A 23,042-nucleotide genomic window follows, 5' to 3' on the forward strand; every position below is an offset into this window, starting at 1 on the left:
TGTTCTCTTATGGGCTCCACACGCACAGCCCCCTCACAAAACAACAAAAGAAGTTTGTAGTTTCATGTACAATTTGAGCTCGGGGCAACTTTTCAAAACGCAGATACTTTTTTAGCTACGGCATCTTTTGGGTTATTTTATTGGCCTAGTGTTTGTTGTTCAGAGAAATACATAGATTCATTTCTGTCCTCGGGTCACATTTGACCGCCAGCTTTATACTGTTACTGAGACATTTTCCAAAGTCTGATTTGAAAATGGACCAGAAGGCCAGTGTTTTGTTTGCGCAGTGTGATTTTGCTGCATGTGAAGCAGAGTGACGCTTGATTAAGACCAGCTTGTAAAGGCAGAGCACGATGTGTGAACTTAAAGCAGCTGTAATCAGTGTCTTTGTATTAACAATGGATCAATTGAAAGAAGTTGCTTGTAGCGTCTAACCCTCAGAGATTTAGCACGTGTAGGTACACCCTGCAGTGTCCCTCAGCTCGCTGCAGCATTTTAGCATTTTACAGATGATTGTGTGACTTTTGCAGCTGACGTAAGCATTCATTTGGGAGAGCCAGGATAAACCAGCAAAAGCTGCAATAGTACATTTACACATGTTTAAGAAGAATAAGACAGAACTATGTGTGTTAGGAGAGGACAGGCTGAGTGTGGGTGAATGCAAAGCACCTGCTGCCTTACTGCAGGAAACACCTGTCAGCGGTTGTCTCGTCAGTGCAGCCTCTGTCGACATGAGGGTTTGATCCCAAAACTCCCCAAACGCACACACACTTACACAGACACTAAAAGACAACTTAAGCTCACACCCTCTCTGCTGCAGGAGGGGGGCAAGCTGCATGCCGCTTGGTTCACGTTTAACTGACAACACACACTTTCCTGAGGCGCTGCAAGCCAGACCGGTTCTACAGTTTTTGGTAATGCATAGAAAACAGGGCTCATCTTTTTTTCAGGGTGTGTATTTGTGAGTGGGGGGTACTATGTTTACAACCTGCTGAGGGGAGGTTTTACGAGGGGTGACTCCTCCTGCACTGCAGCCAGTGCCAAAGTTCAACTAGACCCCTCGGCTGCACACACTCATTCTTATTTTTATCCTCTCATTTCCCTTGACACAAACACACACACTTCAAATTTCACCGTAGCTTCTCCTAGCTTGTCTCCCTTCCTGACACACTCAGAACAGAAGTACAAGTTCAGCAAGTTTTGCCGCCATACAGTTTTCAGGACATACACGCACAGATACACAGCTTCTGTTAACCTGAGAGGCAGTGGGTCAATCCCTGTGATCCGCAGCCTGCATGCCTTCCATTCAGACACGCCGCCGACACAGCAACCTGTCTCCCAGCTAGATTAGGACTAATCAAGCATGGCAGAGAAACCCCATGACACACACACACACCTACAGCATAGACAAACAGGTTCGCACTGGGAGCTTTTGCTGTTTTGAATTTCCTCTGGATTCCTGCTAAAGGTGATGAAAGTGAAGCTATTTTCAAGTATTTCAAGCAAGGAAAATGGGGCACCTCATCAGGTGTCCTCATAACGAGGACAGCTAATGAGACGCCACATTTTTCTTTCACTCTTTTTGGCTCAAGATTTAACAAAAAAGAAAAAAAGCCAACCCTCTGTACGAAAGTGCGATCCAGTATCATTTAAAGTAATTTCACAAATGATCTCACTTATTCATCGTCTTACTCAATTGTGCATGTTCTTGTTTGTTTTTTTTTTCCATCATCCAGGTCTCTCTGTTACATGAGTGGTCACTGTGGATTGAGTGGATCCCAAATAATCATTGATTATCAATGGGGTGATGTCATTTTACCAGCTGTTTGATTTTATGGTCAAACGGAGGACAGGAGGCCTCGTCCGGCTGGTTGTGTGTCAAAAGCACTGATGTGTGGCCGCAAAGACTACTCCACTACTTGAGGAACAGGTAAGACAATGTCTATTTATATATGAACCTTAGACAATTTGAGCATTTGAAAAAAGGCAATGCTACAAAAACTTGAAGGCTGGAAAAGTAAAATAAATGCAGAAATATGTCAGAATCAATGAGATAATGTTTTTAAATGAGGGAGATTACTTTGTAATTTGAAGAATTAGCGTGGCTGAAACCTGCGAGTTTGTTTACAGCAGCTGCAGGATTGTAAGTGTCATTGTCAAATTAACGGCACCTCCTCGGTTTGATTGGGGAAAAAAAAAAACCTGGGAACTCAAAAAATACATGGTCTGCAGGGAGAAAAAATGTTTCCTGACTTTAACAATAAAGTCAAAACAGGTCCATACAGATGACAACAGCCAACATAGTGCATAGATTCAGCAGAAATGAAGTTAGGAAGGTGGTAAGTCTGAGCGTGAAACAAGCTGCATGGAACAAGTCCAGAATCTGACTTCTCCAGTAAAAATGTTCCCACCAGTCCCAGGTGTTGACCAGTCATCTGGTCCAGTCTTTAGTCACAAACGTCTGGGGCGTCTCAGGCCTTCCTCGGCTTTGTAGTCTGCAATGGGAACCGCGTTTTTGTCTTTGTAGTCGTCAAGTAGAACCTTATTTTGGCAGCCACCGTGTTAGAGGGGACAGGTGATTTATGGCGCTCAGTTTTTTTTTCGGAGTGTGAGTCTTGTTCTGGATGTTGTTATGGTGTCCGTACACGTCTCTCAGTGTGGAAGGACTGGGAGAGCTGGACTGGGGGTCCAGGATTAGTGATCAAAAGAATGAGGGGGGTTTGGGGTAGAAGGTTAGAGGTAACACTAACCCGGCGTGCCCAGGTGGTGTGGTTGAAAAGGGACTCCCATCTGTGGTGTGGATGGGTCGAACATGGGCCGTACATGTGTGTGTACGTGTGTGCATGACTTTTATGAGGCGTACACTTCGTGGTGAACTCCGTCTAGTTGGATTTGAACCGTAACTGATTGGATTTCAGGGTCAGGGAGGTGACCTCCAACCTTTTTACAACATGTGCACTCCTGATTTTTCCTCAACCACATTTCAGCTTCACATTACTCTGTGCCATCAAGTCCATCTGCTCCATAATGGAGTGCTGGGCACATATATTAAAACCACAGGAGAAACTCTCACAGTAAGTTATTTAGATTTGTTTAATTTGTTAAATTTTAGAATTAATAATACACTAAATGTTCAGCAAGATGACTGATTTATTAGAGGCTGACTTCAGGTGATAAATGAAGCCCATAAGAAGACAGATCGAAAAAAAAAAATAAAATGTCAGGAAGATACAAATCAAAAAATAAATACAATGTCAACATTTTATGTTCTGACCACTGGAAACTCCCTTTGTTTTTGAAAATGTGATATAATTGAAAGCTCCATAGGTATTTAATGGGCCTCTAAGTGTAGTGTAATTTGATATATATCATGTTAACATGTTTCACATGTATGTGTTTATATGTTGTTCTACATTTTATAAGTTATTACATTTGTGTGACAGAAGTGTTGAAAAAATAACCACAAACAGAAGCCACATTTATATTAATAAATACATTTATTGTGTTAAAGTAGTTTTTTTTGTTTGTTTTTTTTAACCCGCCTGCATGTAGCTGTCTGTCAGCTGTGACTTTGCTGGTGGTCTCACATGTGGGTGGTCTCATCGTCAGTGTCTGTGTCTGTGTCATGTGCCACAGAGATCTGGGCTTCAGGGAGGTTGTTGCACTGCAGGTACCAGAAAACCACCTGGACCTGAAACACAAACGGGGACACACACAGTATGTACAACCACACAGCACAGCTGAATTTACAGTTGTCACTGTCATGTTTAGCACTCAAACTTGTAAATATTGTACAATTGAGGGATCATTTAATTAAAAGTAAAGATAATATATGAAAAATATCAATTTCTACACAAAATGGCATTAAAAGACGTTTATGTTTTAGCTATTTACTCAACTAATTCTTTGCTTAGTTCCTTTCAAAGCATTTCATGGCAGACTTAATAGTTGGTCATTGAAATGAAAGAATTATTGTCTAAAGGACTGCATTAAAAATATAAAGAAAAAAGAAAAATATTTCTGTAACTTGTCTTCCATTATTAATTGATATTTTGGGGTTCTAATAACCTAAAAATTGACTCCAAAACTAACATTTATAGTCTGTTTCTTTTTTATCAGTATTATACTGTAGATTTAAAACATTTTCATTATTTTTTTTGGCCAAAAAAGGATTCAGTGTTTCTCTGGCATAATTCCTGGAGCCTTCAAAAATAATTACAGGACAGTCGCCTGAGTAAATTTTCTCAACGAAATATTTTCTCTCAATACTCAGCAACATTTTTTCTCTGTTTCCGCCCACCTGCACCACCACCTCCTGAGAGATGTCCACGGAGGGCCCATTGTGACCCAGTCCAGCCACAGGGGGGCGTATGAGGCTCGGTCCGAACACTGTGGCCAGGTTCATCAGAGACATCTTGTTGATGTCTTCTTTCTTAGAAACTCTGGGTAGGAAAAAAAAAGGAGAAATTTGAGTTTCAGGAAGGTGGAAACATCACTGTTGTGGGTGTTCACGACTTAAGAGATTATGTTTTTATCAGTTAAACTTCTCCACAGGAGCTGGTGGTGCTGTGTGCTTGGATTCAGACCGCTGGAGGTGGTGCAGGATGTAGAGGAAGGTGTGTCTGTTGGCGGCAGGACAGGACTGCAGCAGAGACAGCAAGGACACACTCCGTGATTTTATGTCCGGGATATCTGGAGAAGAAACAGTTCACATGCAGTTGAGCTGACTTCAAGAATGTTTTAGCGGCGTTGCAAGCCACATGTTGAATTAATGATCTCTAAAATATGTCTGTGTGTTTCTGATGCCTTCCTCTTACCCAGCGCTGTGGCCAGACTCTGAAACAGCTCAGTAGGTATCAGAGGTCGTGGCAGCTCTCTGAAGTAGAGTTTGAGAACACCAGAGACGGCGTTCACCTCTGCACTTCTGAGCCTGGTTACTGCTTCACGCAGATCTAAGCGGAGTAATGACATCCAAGATCAGCACGACTAAAGAGATCCCTGTTCGTGATAATATTGTAAAGGCAAAGCATTTTCCTGAAACTCCCGGCCTGAAGCCTAATGAGCGTTAACAAGGTTGTAAGACTGATTCAAGCTTTGTCTCATCCTTTTCGTCTATTATTTTGTGGTAAAATTAAAAAACAATAAGACTTGAAGACCACAGATGCTTCAGAAAAGCATATACTGAGCTAGTAAATCTATTTCCCAAACACTTTTATGCTCTCATACCTGTCTTTGCAAGTTGTTTTCGTTTTGTTGTAAATTTCATGATGCATTTTATTCTGCTCCGTTGTTCTTGCCCTAACATGAAATTTTGATGCTAAGTCTTCGTTCATGTAATCAGTCCAAATACTGATTTCTCTCACAAACAGCTCCTCTTGTTTCGAGCAGTTTGGGAATACATAATTAATTGCCCTGTCTGAGTTCAACTTTCGAAACGTGCCAACAGGAAAATGAAAGTTCTGCTGTGTGTTTTCTTACTGGTGTTGAACGCAGCTTTGAGTGTGCTGATTTCACTGGCGGTTCCTGAGATCCGGTATATTCCCACCTCATCCATCCCTCTCCTCTCCACCTCCTGCACACAGCATCGCACCACGTGGGGCACCAGCACTCCCTCCTGCCTGGCAGGGAATTCAAAGTGTTAGGGGAAAAAAAAAAAAAAAAAAAACCCTCCTCAAAATGAGTTCACCTCATTTCAAACTTCATTCTTGCCACATTTCTGCTTCTCTTTGGCCATAAAATAAACCGCCTCACTTCCTGAAACTGGCTGTACAAAAGGGAAATAAAATCCCAGTGTGATGTGAAGCTCTCAGTTTCAAGTGTTTTAGATGTCAGATTGTGAAAAAAGACTGAGAAACTTACTGAGACACAGTTTCAATGTGGACACAGAAGACAGGCCGCTGTTGAGCTGTGCAGCTGGGTGCTTCAGATGGGTGGGGGTTGTATTTAAGGGACAGTGTCACCTTAACCTGGCCAAGCTGTAGTGTCTGTCTTCTCCATCGCTGAGTCAGGGATTTCGATTCCAGCTGATAAACACACATATGTCCAAATTTTAAAAACTACAGGACTTGCACAAGAGGACATGTCAAAATGTGTATGTTGCATCAAAACAACTATTTGGGTTTGATGCAAAGGGGGGGGGGAACGAAAATAAAACCATACCACATGCACACATTGAGCATGGTGCTAATTATAGGTTAAGTCTCTGTCAGCAATATTACATTTTCTTTTTCATTTTTAACATCTTTAAAGCAGTCTGAATTATTTTTTGTTACACACTCAGGAGACATGGCTCTATATTAGCCTTTACTTGAAGTGATGTTTTTGGCCACTTGATTAAATTCAAATACTGAAAAAGCCAACATGCCATGCACTGTCCTTTAAGCCTAATTTCTAGTCTCTGCCAACTCCTTCATCTTTTAACTGTAAAATGCTGAGTTTGTTGAGCAGGTAGCTCAGCTATCAGCATATACTGAATATGCTTACTGAAAACAACAACCAAAACATTAAAGCTGTGTCCAGAAAAATCCAGCGTAAAGCGTAAGACAGTGAAATGTTCCGATTCACTGATAATTTAAGAGCATCAAGAAGAGCAGCTGTAATGTTTAAGTCTCCTCTCGGGTTTGACACTTTTTTTGTTGTTCACTGTGATTGGTACTTCTGTGTTTAAAAGCTAAAGTCTCATCATACCGTCAAAGTACTTTTTCCCAGGACAGTGTCGTCCTGCCCGTCAGACTGACCCACACAGAGCACCCGCAGGTTCTGAGCCCCGTCCACCTGGAAAGACAGTTCCTGTTGGAAATAAAGAAGATGTCATTAACACTGACACTGGACACCTCAGTGTCCAAAAGCCTCAGCCTAAGCCTTTGGATCCTGGCTACCAGTTGGATTTAGAGCAGACTTCACTGCCACTGATCATGTTTAAAGCCAGCCACACTGCAGACTTTATAATCCCCCGTGAATTCAGCTGAGGTCTGATATCATGTCGGATGTAGTCTAGACATGAAGATGTCACTCAGCAACATGGGCTGACTGGTAAACCATCGACCAACTGTGTCAGATCCACGGGCCCATGAGAGAGCCGGCCACAGTATCAGTTTCTAACCTTATAAATAACCTCTTCTGTTGACGTTTTCAGACCAAAGTTAATTGAGTTATTTTATTATTTCAAAGTCTAACCTGGTCCCAGTGGGGGTTGAGGGTGTGGACTGAAGAGTGAGTTTGGGCCTGTGTATCATAAAATTGATAGCCATCCACTTCCACACACACATAAACACCTGAAAGAGAGAAATGACCCAGGAGGCCACCAACACCTTTTTCACAACAGTTGGAGGCAAAGAATGTTTGGCATTGATTGAAATGAAACTTTTTAGTGTGATATGAAAACAGTCAACATTAAAAACCTACAGCTTGGTTGTTGGAGTTCACACGCAGAGTGAATGGCCACACTCAGAGTCCCACACAGTGACTCTCCTGGTGAGAGACAGAAAAAAATAGACTGAAACATCCTGAACCTGTGTGAAACGTGTGAAAAGACAGAGGTCAGAAAAATGGTGGTGGTACCGATGTTGGAGCTTTGTAGTGGTGGCTGCTGTGTCATTCTCAGTTTCACACATGCACTTGTGAGAGTGAGCAAGTCTGGTGGGACAGTTTCTATGTCTGAAAAACACAACATGACAAGAATAGTCAGCCATCAGCTCACACAACCACAAAGGTCTAAAAGAAAAACGAAACAAAAGGTATCATGAAATTCAGTGACAAGAGACAATAAGCTCAAGCTTAAAACTAATGAAGTCATTGGTTTTATTAGAAATTGATCTTGGAGAATTGGCCTTTCAGAAAGGTTTTGTGGTCACATGACGCATTTCAAGTTTCTCACCCACCAAATCATTTTAGCATTCAGTCATCTGTGGGCAAAAAGTAAACCACTTTAAAGTTTAGCAACCCGACTTGAAGTGAATATGTTTTCATGTCATTTGAGTTAAGGTGATTTGATTTTTAAAATGAAGTCATGCTCATTTTAAAGTGTTATAACCAGTTCTGTTTGTGCGGATCCACCCTTCAATGAAATGAGCTACGTCATTTTCCTAATAATCTGATAATCCTTTTAATGGCCTCCAGTTTTGCCGTAATGTCAACTTACTCTCTGTGGTGAGTTGGTGGATGGCTTCTCTCCATTCTTCAAGCTCATACAAGGAGGTGAAGAGCAGAGTGTGACTCTAGTGAGACAAAATATGTTTTAGTAGAAATGGCCGATATTAACACGTAGTCTTGAAAATATTTGGACGTGTGTGTGTGTGTGTGTGTGTGTGAATGCACCTTGCCACTAAGGCTGTGCAGCTCCAGTCTATAAACAGGGGAGAGTGTGAGCAACATCAGCTCCATTTGCTCCAGTTTCTTTCTGCTGCGTGATAAATACAGACCTCTGGCTCCCTTCTTCACAAACAAACACATTTTGTATGACATTAATGCTTTAAAAAAAAAAAAAAGAAAAGAAAAAAGACACACTCTTACTATATTGGACTGTCTTTGCATAAACATACTGCCTGTTGCTGTAGCTGCTGTCGAAGAATGAACATCTTTGTTCTTAAGGCGTGTAAGCGGAGGTGTGTGTGGTCTGATTTTTCCTGATCAGCAACCCAGCGTACTTTGAGAGCAGCGAGAGGCAGATACCAGCAGAACCTGTACTGATCCTGCTTCCTAGAAATTCACACACACACACACACACTGTACTATGCATTCAGAAAGTGTTCAGACCCCTTCACTTTTTTCGCATTTCACAGAAATCCATCTTCAGTCCACATGCAATGCACCATAATGACAGAAACAGAAAAACTGAACTGTAGAAAGAGTTTATAAAAATTTGCCCAAACAGGAAATGCACGTGTCTCATTCCTCTTGATCATATTTGAGATATTGCTAAACTTTGATTGGCATCAATCTGTAGTCAAATAATAATCACAATTAGTTCAACTGCAAAGCGCCTCTCTAGGTACAAATAAATAGCCCAATATGTAGACCAAATTACCCATGAGCCCCAGGTGATTACTCATGCTTCACTTACCCTCTAGTTGCTTGTTTGACTCTAGTGCACAGCAGGAGGTCGGTGTAAAGGAAGAGGTGACGCAGGCTACGTTCCCCTTCACTCACATCCACCACAAAGCCGTCACGCATCAGCTTACGTCTCTGGGACAGACACAAACACACATGGGTACATGATGCTCTGGGATGCAAGTGTCCAGTGTCAAGAGTGTGAGAATATGTGAGGATGCGGGCACATGTGAACTTGCGATAAACATGTCTTTGTGTTCATCTTGCCCAGATTTAGTATACACAAGCCCCACCATGCCGTGACTCAGCATGACCTCTCGTTTGCACTGTGAACTCTCGTTGACACCAGACAAGAAGCTACGAGACAACCTCAGAGCTTCCTGTAGGGTAGCGTAATCCCCATGCTCTTCTGGTGTCGTCTTCAAGAGATCCTACAAGATCCCACACAGGTTGTTCAGTCAGAAAATGCCAAGTGGGGTCAAGATTTGAAATGATGTTAAAAACGAGGAGATGAATTCATGAAATGAATAATCCAGGATTTTCCTCACACGCAGCACTAGTGTGGTCTTGGTCACTCTGTCCAGGGGCTTATACAGTAGAGCTGCAGACGGACAGGCAGTAATCAGACACAAAAAGCCAACGAATCACTTGTAAAGAAAAAAAATTAGCATTTTTACCCTCAAATGTGTATTTGGTCCGAGCTTTGTCTGCACCGTTGTTAAACATCATGCTCTGAAAAGACAAGAAATAAAGTGAGACTACAGCGATTATTCTGATACAGCTTTTTAAAGCGCTGATTATTAAATTCTCTCCATTCCTCTGAAAGTACACTTGGTGGTACCTCTGCCAGAGTTCGGAAGCGAGGCTCTGATTGTGTGCACATGCGGACAACTTCAACTGCTTTCTCATAGTTTTCAATGAAACCACCATACAGACCAATCTGGTTCACCTGTGTGGGTAAAATGGCAGGTGAGAGGGGACAGAGGAGATGTTCAGTGAAATCATTTTAATTGAATTGAAACTCCACTTGTATTCCCCAGAGTAGTTATCAGTTTTTAAAATGAATGAAACTTTGGCATCTTTCGGGCAGTAAATATAACTTGTTAGAGAGCTACAGTGACAGCTTTAAAGCCTTGTCAAACTTTTCTGGGGAGGCAGACGGGGTTTAAGTCGCTTCAGGGATTTCAGAATAGCTAAAATCCCAGCTATAGTTCTGTTCAGACCATAAACTGAGAACACTGAGCGCGTTTTTGCCACCACAATCATGCGTGAAAGAGCTTTTTTTCCATCTAGTTGCACCGTCCCTCATTTCCCCCAGCTCATCTGCTGCACACTGAGCCAGAAGATTTATCAAGAGTGCTGCCTGTGCTCAGGTGTTTTATAGGTTCACATTAGGGCCCGGTCCAGCAGCCAGGTGTACCCAATGAGGATCAGACATTCACTCTGACCGTGTTCCAATTTTGTCCTTTAGGATACTCAGCAGGTGAAACAAATAACAAAACCATCAATGCTGGTGTGTTTGTTCCCAGCATGGCTCCACTTGAATAGCAATTCTGTTTGGTTTTGTTTTTTGTAAGAAACATATTGAGGTGGAAAAATATAAAGCATGACAAACAAAACAATCAGTAGGGTATCAGAGCTGAATATAACCCTAACCCTAAGTCAAAAACAAGCTCAATAGAGATATAAATATTTAGAAACAGGCAATGTTTTAAGCATAAAAGTGCAACATACATGGGGAAGCTGTTCAAAGCAGGAAATGAGAAAGAAGAAATTGATAAAATCTTGAAATATTTTAATTTAATGATGAAGCATTTAAAAAAAAAAAAAAGCTCTTTAATTAAACAAATGACCACAAGATAAGTATCACATAAGTGGGCGTGACACAGAACATATATATCATCTGTCAGACAGGCTGCTTGAGTGAAATTAAATGTAAAAATCGACGTGCCTGGCCATGTTAGCGGTATTTACAGTCTTTGAAGTTGAGTCTGAGCCACACTGATGAATGGAAGTAAGAATGTTCACTCCCTTTTTAGCTTTTCTTTGGTCTCCACCAACTCCTGAGGAAGGTATCAGGAATTTTAGCTGTTCAGTGATTCACTAAGTTCACCCTGACTTAGTTTCTCTGCCGTTTGATACTGTCCAGGCCATGTGTGGTGAGTTTAACAGGGCTGTTTTTACTGAGAACTCATGATACAAACACTAAAGAGAGAACGCACCATTTTTAGAAACAGGTCTCCCACCATCAGCTCGTGGCCTGTGTGTTTCATCTGTCTTTCCTCACCCGGGCCCGGATCTGTCTGGCAGTGACCGCTCAGTCGCGTCTTCAAGCTGGAGTAGAACGTTTGGTGCATGTCTCTGAGCTCAGGCACCTGATAGAAGACAATCTGGACCTGCTGACTGGACAGAACAGGCTGGGAGGTCCCGGCTGAGGCCCACAGAGCCTTCATGGGCTACACACAGAAAATGTACACATGCATAGAGTTAACAGGGTTGGGGAGAAGAACACGCTGCTGTTTGATGGACAGATAAAAAAAAAAAGTGCTTGTGGGGAAACTATCATGCGGAAACGGCTCACTCGTCACATAATAATATCAGACCTCACACGCATCTCTCCATTTAACCCATTGGTACACATTTCTCAAAACATTACTCAGTGTATTCATGAAAAATACAAGCCACAAGTACATAAACAATTCCAAAGGAAACACTGAGTTTGTGATTTATTCGATCGCATCCATGTTTTTGTAGCTAAAATGATTCATATCTTGAATTAGAATGAGGAAATAGGGAGTTACTGTTGCTTTTTATAACACAGAAAAGAAAGAAGAAATAGACTAACTCCTCCTTCACTAACCAAATCCAAAAGATTAGATCTTTTTGTCTGACATTATTACTTTATATAATCTATACTGTTTGTTTAATCTATAAAAGAAAGTGTTTGTGTGCAAACTGTTTGTCTGCAGGGTTAGCATTAGCTTCTGTTAGCTATAATCCAGTGTTTCTTGGTTTCAAAGAGACAAAGAGCTCACTGAATCCTTCATAAAAAGGATAAATTGGTGTTTTGTTTTGTTTAGATTTTTCAGTGTGCCAATTAAACAAATGAGATGGAAGGTGTTGTGTTTAGTGTTGGCTTTAAATGTGCCTGTATGTGAATTATATTATCTTTTAAATTTGAATAGAATAAAACCAAAGCTGTTTCTCCGTGTTTATGGTCAGGAGCGTCACACACACAACTGCAAATATACAGGTTGTACCGATTGAGAAAAAGGGGAACTCGGTTTCTATTGGACGTTTAACTTGTGGTCAAAGAAGGAAGTTGAACAACAAAGATATGAGTGCTGCATATAATTTTACATGACAGAATGATAAACATAGCGGTTGCTCCAAAGATGGTTAACTCTTGTGTGCTCATAGAACGTAAAAATTAATCATATTAAGTGTAGTGATGGTAGAACAGAAAATTTTGAAAATATGATTAAACTCAAAGAACAACCATATTGACACATTAGCCTATAAATCTTGATAAGGAACACTAAGACTGTACCAACATATCAGATCACATAGGAAATATTGATATGAATTAAATTATTAAAAAGCTTCTGTTTGTGTTTGTGTGTGTGCATGTGTTGATGATACCATCAGCAGTGCCTCCAGCTCTCGGAGATAAAGCTCCTCACTCTCCAGGATGCCCTTTAGGACCACAAGCCTCTTCTCCAACATTTCCTCTGGGCTGCATGACGTCTGAATCAACAGTCAACAAAAACTTCACCAAGTCCGACTACAAATCAGCATCCTGACATGTCAGTATCACTCAAAGTAACATGAACTTGTCTTTTTTTTTTTTTTTTCTTTTGCATAGCCTAAAATTCAATAAAATAAAAGTGAATGAACAGCCAGTAGGTGGGAGAAGCAGGAGATAAGTGAAAGTATTGAAAGTTTTTAGGAAGCGGCTACTTTGTTCTGTTTTCCTCCTGGGATCATGAAAACAAAAATGCTTTTAAAGAGCAGACCGACCCACAAGAGGAGCTGCAGAGAGTCTGGTGAGCTATGCAATGAACATTTGGTGTTGTGGATGAAATGTGAACTCACAGGGGTGTCGGGCAAGTCGATACTTTCTACTTGGAGAGGGGAGAGCAAACAGGACACAGCCTCTTCGTGGAACACGTCCTCCTCCAAGACATCGGTTTCTGTTTCCACTAAAACACACAGATACATATTATATTATATCAATCAATGTAATAAAAAAAAAAAAAAAGCTCGTATATGTACTTCCATCTCATGTGTTCACATTTGTTGTGGTTGCAAAAGATAAGGTCTTCTTTAATTTTTAAAAAGCTATAAATAGTAGTGCTTTTAAATTAAAAAGGTTTATATATTTGTATATATATATACAGCAATTGCATTTGAACTGACACTTCCACTCAAATTGGACCTTTTCTGTTTTATTCAAAGTTATCCACAGCTGGATAGACAAAAGAAAAAAGACAAAGGCAATAAATCAACGTTATATTTTTTACATTTAACATAAGAAGTCACAGTGTCCCTGACGCTCACCTGGTACATGTTGTGACTCCAGATAATGAACAGCCTCCTGGTAGAGATCCATCATCTGCTCTCCTCACTTCGCACTGAAGATGCAGCACTGAAGACGCACAGCTGGCAACAGAAAACTTCCTCTTTCTGTTAAGGATGCACAAAAGTGGAAAATACAGCTTCCTGTATGAGTGAACAGTATGCTTCATTCCCGCAGTTGCACTTCCTGCACATGCGTTACTTTCATTATTATGAGCTTGACTATCGAAAATTTCACCTTTCAACTATACGAATGATAAATATCTTAACTTTAGTTGTACATTTCTATTCAAGGTGACACTATGATCATCTTGTATAGTTGGCACATCATTACCAGGTATAGTTCTACAAGTCTTGAGATAAACATCTTCAATAATACTAACAAATAAAACCATTCAAACAGAGCATAAAGATAAGTGCACTGCTACATATACAAATTTAACACGTTTGAATTTTACATGTAACAATGTTGGAACATGTGGAATCAAAGCAGCAGTAGCAGGTCTGTTCCTCAGTAGAAAGCCGCTGCATCAACCAGGAAGAGCTGAGAGTTGTTTTTATTAATCCAACACTGCCATCTGTGGGAAAAAAACTGAAAGCACATCTTCAAAACCTCTCACGCATGCTGTTGTCTCATGGGGAGTGTTGACAGAGTGCAGAGGCCTTTGTTTTGTGCTCCACCTGCTGACATGGTGACTGTAACAGCACTGAGGCTCTCAAACATTCACTGGAGCAGCAATATTCGGCCACTGTTGGTTGTAGTTTGTTTCATCATGTGTTTGTTCACTGCTGCTTTAGGAATATCAAAGAACGGTTGTGTGCAGTTGTTTCAAAGACTCAATCTGTCATTTTTCACACATTAATCAGTTTGCTCACATTTTGTGCCTTTCCCCATCAAATGTTTTACTTTTTTAAATCCAATAATATAATAATAATATAGGCAGATGAACAGACACGAGGTGGACGAAGGCAACAATGCTTTCTGGCATTTCTGTGTTGTTCATCAAGAGATGTCAGTTCATGAGCGTCAGCAAGCTGTTGTTCTTTTCTCCCCCTAGCGGCTTGTGTCTAATAAATAAATACCACTTCTAGTTCTCTTGTATGTTCAGAAATACAATAATTCTGACAGCACTTGAAGGCAACCTAACTATGACTGGATTGCTCCTCCTGGAGAGGGAGTTGCATTTCAAAGTTCACAGAAACATCCCTTAAGGTCATTGAAATGCATTCATCACTCTGCCACACTCCGACTCCTCGTAACCACAGCCTGGCTCTTTCACTTCATCTACGATTAGCCATGGAAAATGAGCCTAAACTGGAAAAGACAGGAAATATAGGAGAAGAACACCCCTTACTGTACACAGCTCAAATTACAGCTATAGAAAAAGTTTCTCAGTTGAATGAAAAGTGACAATGTCAAGAGTTTTAAAGCTCTTAGTTTGGTATTTAATCACCTTTGGAAACCTCGGAGACATAAATACAATTGGGATCTGGCTGACTATCATTAAGTGATAGGAAATTTCAAATTAAGGTCACAGTTTTATTGGGCTGTGGTTTATTGATCATTTCCTGACCTTATCTGGAATTAATTGCAAATAAAACTTCAAGGAGCTGCTCCATTTCAACTTCATTATTTTATTGCTGCACTGAGATAGAATCAACACTTTTAAATCAGCTAATCACACGATGAGTCATAAACGGGCAAAATCAGATACTCCACAGAAACGGAAACTGGAAATGTAAACTTTCCTGAAGTGACTTGTTTGAAATGTTCCACTTTTCTAGTAACGATGATCTGAACCGAATGATTGAGGAAATATATGTTGGAGGAAATCATAACCAATAGATAGGGAAATTATTTAGAGCTCTCTGAGTCAAATTTGTCACTCTTCTGCAGCCACAGACAGTAGCGTCAGTTTTAGAAACTTTCCATTTAGTTTGTGCCCTGGCTGAGTGTCAGTTTAATACTTAAAGTAAAACATTAAAAGCAGGGACTCCTCCAATTCTTAATCCTACTTTGTGTTGTAGTTAAAAAAAACAACTTGAAACAACTTGAAATGTTTTAGAAAATGATTGTCATGCTGTAAAGTTGTGAAATCGAAAGTCAACAAGGGAGTTTGAAGCCGGTTAGTGAAAGGAATAATTTCATTGCATACTGATGAACATTAGTCATACACCTCAACTGGCATGTGTGGGTGGTGGATATGAAAGATGAGTACAGAACTGTTTCTCTCAATTGTTCTTGACTTTAGGTGTTTGCCAGGATGTGGTCTCTATTGCACGTTAGGGCTCACATCTCTACTGTCATTCACGTTCGATGCCAAAAGCCATGAAAAGTCTTCACTTCAACACGTCGGTGAAGTGAAGACACGTTGGCCAAGATTCTGTTTTCAACACACATTGCATATTCACTGCACAACTGTCTGGGCGGGTCTGCCTGTGACGATCTGCTTTGGTAATACGGATTCACAACTTTCAAAACATTCAATCACTTTGCATTTCAGTGGCAGGTTTGATGCAGCCTTATATCCCCTTTCCAGGTGTTCATACTAAATCTGCAATTCCTATCAGCATTTAGACTCTTCGTCATATGTGTTGATAAAAAGAAGCATTTGGAAAAAAAATAAATTGAATTTTAGTTTTCTCCATAGGGATTATAAATTTGCTGTGTTTAACACCATCTTAGCGTGTTCAGAAAGAAATGGATTCATTAACAGTAGTATGTAATCATGCAATGCAAATCAATCACACCTCATTAGCTGCAGTATACAGTAACAGAGCACTTTGTGAGGAAGCTGTTCACTTCTATGTTCATCCAACTATTCATCCAAATCATGTGGCAAGTTGTTCAACAATTTTATCTGTCCCGTGGTGTGAATGCAGCAATGAAACCCATACAAACGCCACTAATCATATATCTTGATTGTTTATTATAGGAAACATTTTATTCACGTCTAACATCATGAAAGACAGAAGTAAGAACGTTTGAAATGCTGAAATCTGAGACTCGGTGAAATGCAGATTCAGCTTTGATAACATGCAGTAATTTAGCTGCAGTTTTGTTTAAAGAACATTTTAAGTTTGGAAAGTTTGCACACATATAGGTTATTGATATATTGAGATAATATAGCATGTGCATGGTTACCTTTTCTTTTTACATGGGTTTAACCTTAACCCTGTCTGCAGGCGGGGAATCAAACAATAACCTGGCATGACATATCTTAGGGACTGAACAGCAAACCTAAGTAAACAACACAGCAGGTGTTACAAACAGCAAAGCTCTACTACTAATTATACTAAGTAAGAGAATAATAAGTGCCAGCTGCAGCATATATAACGTGCAAGAGGATACAAATTGAGTTTTAAGCAAAATTTTTTTGTTTATATCTTTCTTCCTCCAAAAAATTATTGATTGGTAAAAGAACAAAATCTGAAATGCTCCTTAAAGTGGTTACAAGAAAAAAATTAAGAAGCTATTATTGTCAAGCAAGTTAGACTCTCTCAAGCAAAATGGTTGCCTACTAACTAGTGACAACCTGTGTGACCACTGCAGTAGTGGACACTGCTCTGCGCCTGATCTTCAGCTCGCGATTCATCTGGCACCAGGCGCACACAAAACACCAGTAAAACATGCAGCAGTCTTCACATCCTGAACCCTGCAGGACGGGGAGAGGGCAGAGGGAGAGAAGGAATGACTCCATCGGATGAATAATGGAAGTAGACTTATCTAATAAGAATATCTGCAACAGAAAATAATTCAGTATCTTGCAGGATATTTGGCAGCGAAAGGAAATTTTGTCAATGAGTAAACATGGTTGCAACTAAACTGACTTCACTGATTTCTTACCCTCAACTATCAAAGGTGCTCCACTGTGCTCATCAGCTAGTTGCTAACTTTCTGCTGGTTATGGAAAGGCTTTGCACAGATGACCAATGACTCAATGAGAATGAACCAACAGTTACGTTTATTGCCTCAACCAAAGCAGTGATCGGTGGGAAAGCTGCATCTTCCACCGCTGCTGCGGTCAGTTGATGACAGACTTCTTTGCTGAGAGAAAAACTGCTGAACTCAAAAATACTGTTTCCACAGACCATTGCTTCTTGGAGCAATCACAAGCAGTTAACTAAACTATCAATCTCCATTATCAGCCATCTCCTGTATTTCAGTAGGCCTCGAGACAAGACTGCTTGAACTAATGGGTAGCAGCTTCATTTATTTCCATTAAGCCATGGCTACTACTATTAGCTATTGTACACATTAAAAAATAGCTGGGGTCATTAGTGAAGCACATTTATGCTGCATTATTCCCAAGACTCAAGAACTTGGCAGTCAATACAGATAGGTGTGAAATTAAGTAGATCATTTTAAGAGTTTTGAGCAACATGAGGAATCTGTCACTGTAAAAGAAAACTTCTCCATAGTTCATGTATGATGGATCATATCTGTTCAATAAGATCATCTTTCAAAGAAATCTCAAGAGTGGCATTTTCAATGGTCACCTATCGCACATTGAGAACCATGAATACATTTCTAAATTGTATATTCTAAGTTGTTCTTTCCAGTGGCAAGTCTGTTGAAAAAGGTTAGTATAAAGTGACGACATTAAGTGCTGGTTGGCACACTAACTTCAGTCAAAGACACAGCTGTTGAGGAGTAAAGAAAGTAAGTTTGAGCTTACCGCCTTGCTTCTAAACTGGTAACTAAACAGCTGTTCGTGCTAACAAGAAGTGAGTGTAGGCCAAGAATTTACTGTCACATTGTGCTTTGAAAAGTTTGTCTGTCATCATTATATGATTCAATTAAGATGACCAAAACACACTTTTTAGAAATATCATCAATTAATGAAAAGTGCTACATTAGTACATCCTTAAAGATTTTCTCTACTATAGCATTTTCAGAATAGCTTGTATTGCTTTGTAATGTTTTGATTGAGAAAATTGAGGAAATGTTGCTTCTCACAGCTGCACGCCAATCTTAAAAATAATACTTAGTAGGTTTCCCAAGGGGAAACGCAACTAAAGTACAACTTTTACCTTATGGTGGTCTCTGGCTGTACTTTGCAGCTCATATAACATCAATCTTATCTTAAATATAAATCTTATTAAATAAAAATATACAAAGGAAAAAACTAATGTACACATAATACCCAGGGATGCCCCCCTCCCTCCCCAAACCAGCCTTACAGGGATGCCATGGCGCTCTCTAATGCTGGATCGCAGTAGGCAGGACACCACACAGCAGACGTCCAAGCACGGCAGGCAGCAACACCAGCCATTCATGCTAGCTGTCTGACACTGCATGCAGGGGAAACACCAAAGACCACAGCAACCTGGGAGAAAATGGGAGAAAATAGAAAATGTGAGCTAGGTGTGTCAGATCTCATCCCGTGAAAGCAGTTTGGATATAGAGGAGCTCTGTCAGGTCTGATGATAAAACCCTGATGAGAGTCTAAGTGTGGTATAGCAGAAAATGATTCATTAATGCTTTGTCCCTTTTAATTTCTTTACAGATAACTGACACTTGGTAAGTAAAAACTTAAGTAGTGTTTAGTAGTTTTTACAGGTCTTCCTTTGCTGTAGTCAGTGCCTTGCTACCTGAGAGGCAAAGGTTAGATAAAAAGTTTTGACTGCTACACACTAGAAGCTTTTCAGTCAAATGATTAGGCAAATGTAGTCACAGACAGGGAAAGGTGTGCATTTCAGTCTCAGCTAGTTATGCATCAGTGTTCAACAAAAATCACTATCAGCTTATTTATTTTTCTTGTTTTCTCTGTTTCCTAAATCAATAATGAACTTTGAGCCTCAGCTTTTCTACCAACCATTGCCAAAATGTAAATTTAAACATCTACATTTTTATGTCAAGTGGCTAAACTCGGTCTGCTGGTGTACATAGTGCGAAATAGTCCCTTTCAGAATGGAAATCGAAATCTTTCTATTATCAACTTATAAACATCAATATTTTTCGAGCACTGTCGCTCCCTTCATGAGGGAACATTTTTTATACACTGTAGCCTGGAATCCAAGTCTACAGTGATGAATGCTGCACGTTTGTGAAGAACAGAAAAGGTGGTTATTGGTCTTTGTTAGGGAGACTTACAGGTTTCCATATCAGAGAAGCAATCACAAAGGTCAGTGCTCCAAGAACCAATGGTTTGGTTGGTGGTAGTAGTCACTGTCATCACCCGTGGTGGCTGCTGTTGGACGGGCATGCCGGGCTGATAGCCAGGCTGATAGCCAGGCTGGTAGCCAGGCTGGTAGCCAGGCTGCTGGTACACGGGGGCGTTGGGTGGCTGCTGGAAGCCGGGCGCATATGGTGGTGGCTGGTGGTCAGTCATGCCTGACGGATACAAGATGGAAATTAAGGGAGGAAGTGAATGATTTGTTCCACACAGATGTGAAAGAAATTCAAGAACTGGTTTAAAGCTATTATTATTACAGTACTGCTATGAAACATTTACTGTAGCTGAGTGTTTTTATGTTCATGTAAGATAACTTGTTATATTAAAGCCATACTTGTGAGGGGCTGGTAGCTTCTCTACACGCAGTCCCAATGGCTATTAAAACCCCACTTTCACATTTCACTTTGTCAAATCATATCAATGCTACTAACTTCAACCACAATCAGAACGCTCTGCATAAACAGGAAAATCACGTGATCTGAACCTTCCTGACAATTATATGGTGATTATAGTGAGAACTGGCACAAGACGCAGGTGTTACACAATATTAATCTACCTTATGCACGAGGACTTGGCTTCCAATGTTGGACCATTGCAACTTTTACAATTTTCCGTTTAGGTCTTTGTGGGTACATAAAGCCACTGAGTGTTATATGGCGGATGTCTGAGCAGCACTTCCTACTGGCAACTTTTAAATTTCTCTATCAAAAGTGATGCAATCATCTTCATGAGCTGTCCTGACTTTTTGTTTTGCTCATTTGAATAAAAAAAATGTAAATTCTAAATAAGATCAGATAAGATAATCCTTTATTTTCCGGCAATGGGGAAATTTGCATGCTACAGCAGCATCCAACACATGAGAGAAAGAATACAGCAAGAGGCATTACAAAAACATAGAAATAAATATATCAACCAAACACTTTGCAAGATAAGTACAAAACCAGCAGATATGTGTAAGATACTGGAAGGTTTTTTTTGTTTGTTTGTTTGTTTTTTTTTACAAATCTACTGTGTAATTACACATCTTACCACACAACATAAATATGTTTTAAGTTCAACAGTAATTAATTAAAGTTGTAATTAGCCATCAAGTTAATTAGGATGCAGCTAATTTTGAGCCGGTATTAGCATTAGCATCAGTAACACATGTGTTTGAGATTTAGCCTTGTCATTAATTGAATTTGACCGAAGAGCCAACTTTTGTCAAAATGAATCTCATTCAGTGATAAACATGAAGTTTGAGGGTTGGATTGAACACATTTTAGTTGAATTTTTTTCTGCAGGAGTTATCAGGACACGTGCTAAAGCTCACTGCATCTTTTTCTTCATCACGTTAACGGCAATGAACTATTTTTTTAAAGGCTGATTTTAACCTCCTCACGTTTAGACTGCAGGTCCCACTTTTCCAAAGAAAAACAAAACAAAAACATTAGCTTACCTTTTCTTTTGCTCTTTTTAGTTTTGGGTTAAATTAGGTCTTTTTGGGGTTTTTTTTTTTTCTGAACACGCCGTGTGCTCGGTGACCAGGTGTGGTGCCAACAGTGTGTGTGTGTGTGTGTCTGCTCCAACAGCAGCCTGCCTATGCAAACACAAACCACACACACAAACCACACACACACAAAAACACTACTTTCTGTTTCTCGGTAAAACCAGCCCACTTTCCCACAGAGCACAGCCGGTTCTGCGGCTGTACTTTGGGAAAGTAATAACAAATGGCACAGCCGCAACAACTCAACAACAAAAAAAATTAATAAAAAAATGGAAGTAGCATTTAAAAAAAAGTGTACTGATGATTAGACTACCGTGTGCAAACCGGCCAGGCCAACAGAAAGCAGAAGGGAATAAATTTTGTTAAACGTGACCTTTGATATGGAGCTGAATGAAAACACGCATGCGCTGTAACACTAACACAAAGTGAAACTCAAGTGTAAATGCTGCATTCAAGTAATGTCTGGTTTAAATAATCAGTTCAAACTCCATCAGATAACAGCTGACTGTTTCTGTTGCTGATCACGTGAAATCTAGTCTGTTCTCTCCTCTACTTCATCCCATTTCCTCAGTCACATATACACATCACTTCTCCTCTCTTTCCTGTTATTGCTCGCTCCCTTATATCGTTCTTATTATTTTACATCCTTGCAACTGTGTTTTTTTTTTTTCTCATCCTCTTTTTTTGCGTGCTGAGTATGTTTTTATCTCTGTTTATGTTTTTTTTCCTACTGGGGCCTCTTGGCCAGGTGATGTTTGTAAATGAGAATTCGCAGTCATTGTAAAATAATCATAATATGTAGCTGGCTGTTCTTTAGTACAGTATAACAGCACCACCTGCAGGTTTGTGTATATAGAGAATAAAGAACACAATTACTGTACTATAAAATAAGTTTATGCTGAGGGGAATACATTTGTTGCATTTTTCAGTAATTAAACAGATAATATTTGTGAATGTATACATTTAATCACGATAGTTAACAAGAACAAAATAATATTTCTGTTTTTTAAGCTTTAGATAGAAAAATCAATATGAGGGAAACGCTTAATGTTAATATCAGATGGAGGAGTTTCATTATCTTTACTCTAGACTTTGCAAGAAACCTGGAACCTAAAGAGCAGCATGAATTTTCACTCACCTTGAGGTTAAGTCCAAACTTTACTCTCTATGTCTATGTTATCATGCACAAAAAAGGGAAAATAACACATTACTGAGAAAACATTGTCATGAATGTGTAACAAGAAGACAAACCGGGACTAAGAAACTTTCAAGGCCAGTATCAACTGCTGGAGTGACATTCAAAGCGAGGAATTTGTTATTGCAACGGAACTTCTGTAAACTTCAACAAGAGGGCACCAGAGTTTAGATAGTGGGGAAGCTGATGAACATTTGAAATCTAAACCTGATGCCCCCACTTTCACCTTTTTGATTTGTAGTCAGTGGGAATCCTGTGACCCACCTACAACCTCAGTCAATGCCAGTTTCACTGAAAAGCTGACTTTACGATTTAGGTACTGTAGGAGCCATAGAGGAGTCTAAGGTGCATTTGGTGGATTGACTATCAGTTTATCTTCTCACCATCAGTTCACCTTCCTTTCCTCAGCCATTGCTGCAGGGTGATTTGCACTTTGCTTTCACCCACTTCTGCTGAGGTGCAGCCCTGGCTGCTTTGCTGACTCCTAACGCCTCACATTCAACATTTACCAGGGTGCGAACTCAACAGTAAATACATGGCCAGTTTTCATAAT

General features: G+C 40.0%; 2 protein-coding genes across 3 annotated transcripts; both read right to left on the minus strand.

The window, feature by feature from the left end:
- Positions 1-3,500: 3,500 nt before the first annotated feature.
- On the minus strand, positions 3,501-13,737 carry LOC115059254 (breakpoint cluster region protein). Of its 2 annotated transcripts, none has more exons than XM_029526917.1 (22): positions 13,609-13,737; positions 13,144-13,250; positions 12,691-12,795; positions 11,271-11,504; positions 9,890-9,997; positions 9,726-9,780; positions 9,597-9,649; positions 9,342-9,479; positions 9,062-9,183; positions 8,541-8,697; positions 8,317-8,430; positions 8,141-8,216; positions 7,535-7,656; positions 7,405-7,465; positions 7,177-7,274; positions 6,688-6,789; positions 5,860-6,023; positions 5,479-5,618; positions 4,818-4,952; positions 4,587-4,692; positions 4,301-4,442; positions 3,501-3,691 (listed from the first exon to the last, which is right to left on the minus strand). In XM_029526917.1, exons 1-22 carry the CDS (start codon positions 13,661-13,663, stop codon positions 3,584-3,586), a joined length of 2,502 nt encoding a protein of 833 aa, XP_029382777.1. In that variant the 5' UTR covers positions 13,664-13,737; the 3' UTR covers positions 3,501-3,583. The 2 variants fall into 2 exon arrangements, with proteins under 2 accessions (XP_029382777.1, XP_029382776.1); XM_029526916.1 differs by having other exon boundaries at positions 7,405-7,470; positions 7,561-7,656; positions 8,317-8,433.
- Positions 13,738-16,539: 2,802 nt separating this feature from the next.
- Positions 16,540-21,378, minus strand: ponzr1 (plac8 onzin related protein 1). The gene is made up of 4 exons (XM_029526539.1): positions 21,244-21,378; positions 19,724-19,963; positions 18,811-18,956; positions 16,540-17,282 (listed from the first exon to the last, which is right to left on the minus strand). Exons 2-4 carry the CDS (start codon positions 19,959-19,961, stop codon positions 17,148-17,150), a joined length of 519 nt encoding a protein of 172 aa, XP_029382399.1. The 5' UTR covers positions 19,962-19,963; positions 21,244-21,378; the 3' UTR covers positions 16,540-17,147.
- Between the last annotated feature and the right edge of the window lie 1,664 nt (positions 21,379-23,042).

The sequence above is a fragment of the Echeneis naucrates genome, chromosome 18, assembly GCF_900963305.1.
Source record: "Echeneis naucrates chromosome 18, fEcheNa1.1, whole genome shotgun sequence".
NCBI classification, from domain to species: domain Eukaryota; kingdom Metazoa; phylum Chordata; class Actinopteri; order Carangiformes; family Echeneidae; genus Echeneis; species Echeneis naucrates.

Excerpts from the sequence above, each read along its gene's own strand:
- ponzr1 (XM_029526539.1), bottom strand. The coding sequence starts at position 19,961 with ATGACTGACCACCAGCCACCACCATATGCGCCCGGCTTCCAGCAGCCA. Across the intron at positions 18,957-19,723 it reads CTTCTCTGATATGGAAACCT|GTTGCTGTGGTCTTTGGTGT; the intron begins GTAAGTCTCCCT and ends ATTTTCTCCCAG. Across the intron at positions 17,283-18,810 it reads GAGAGCGCCATGGCATCCCT|GGTTCAGGATGTGAAGACTG; the intron begins GTAAGGCTGGTT and ends CCCGTCCTGCAG.
- LOC115059254 (XM_029526917.1), bottom strand. The coding sequence starts at position 13,663 with ATGATGGATCTCTACCAGGAGGCTGTTCATTATCTGGAGTCACAACAT. Across the intron at positions 4,953-5,478 it reads CAAAGCTGCGTTCAACACCA|ATCTGCGTGAAGCAGTAACC; the intron begins GTAAGAAAACAC and ends TACTCCGCTTAG. Across the intron at positions 4,443-4,586 it reads ATCCTGCACCACCTCCAGCG|AGTTTCTAAGAAAGAAGACA; the intron begins GTCTGAATCCAA and ends TTTCCTACCCAG.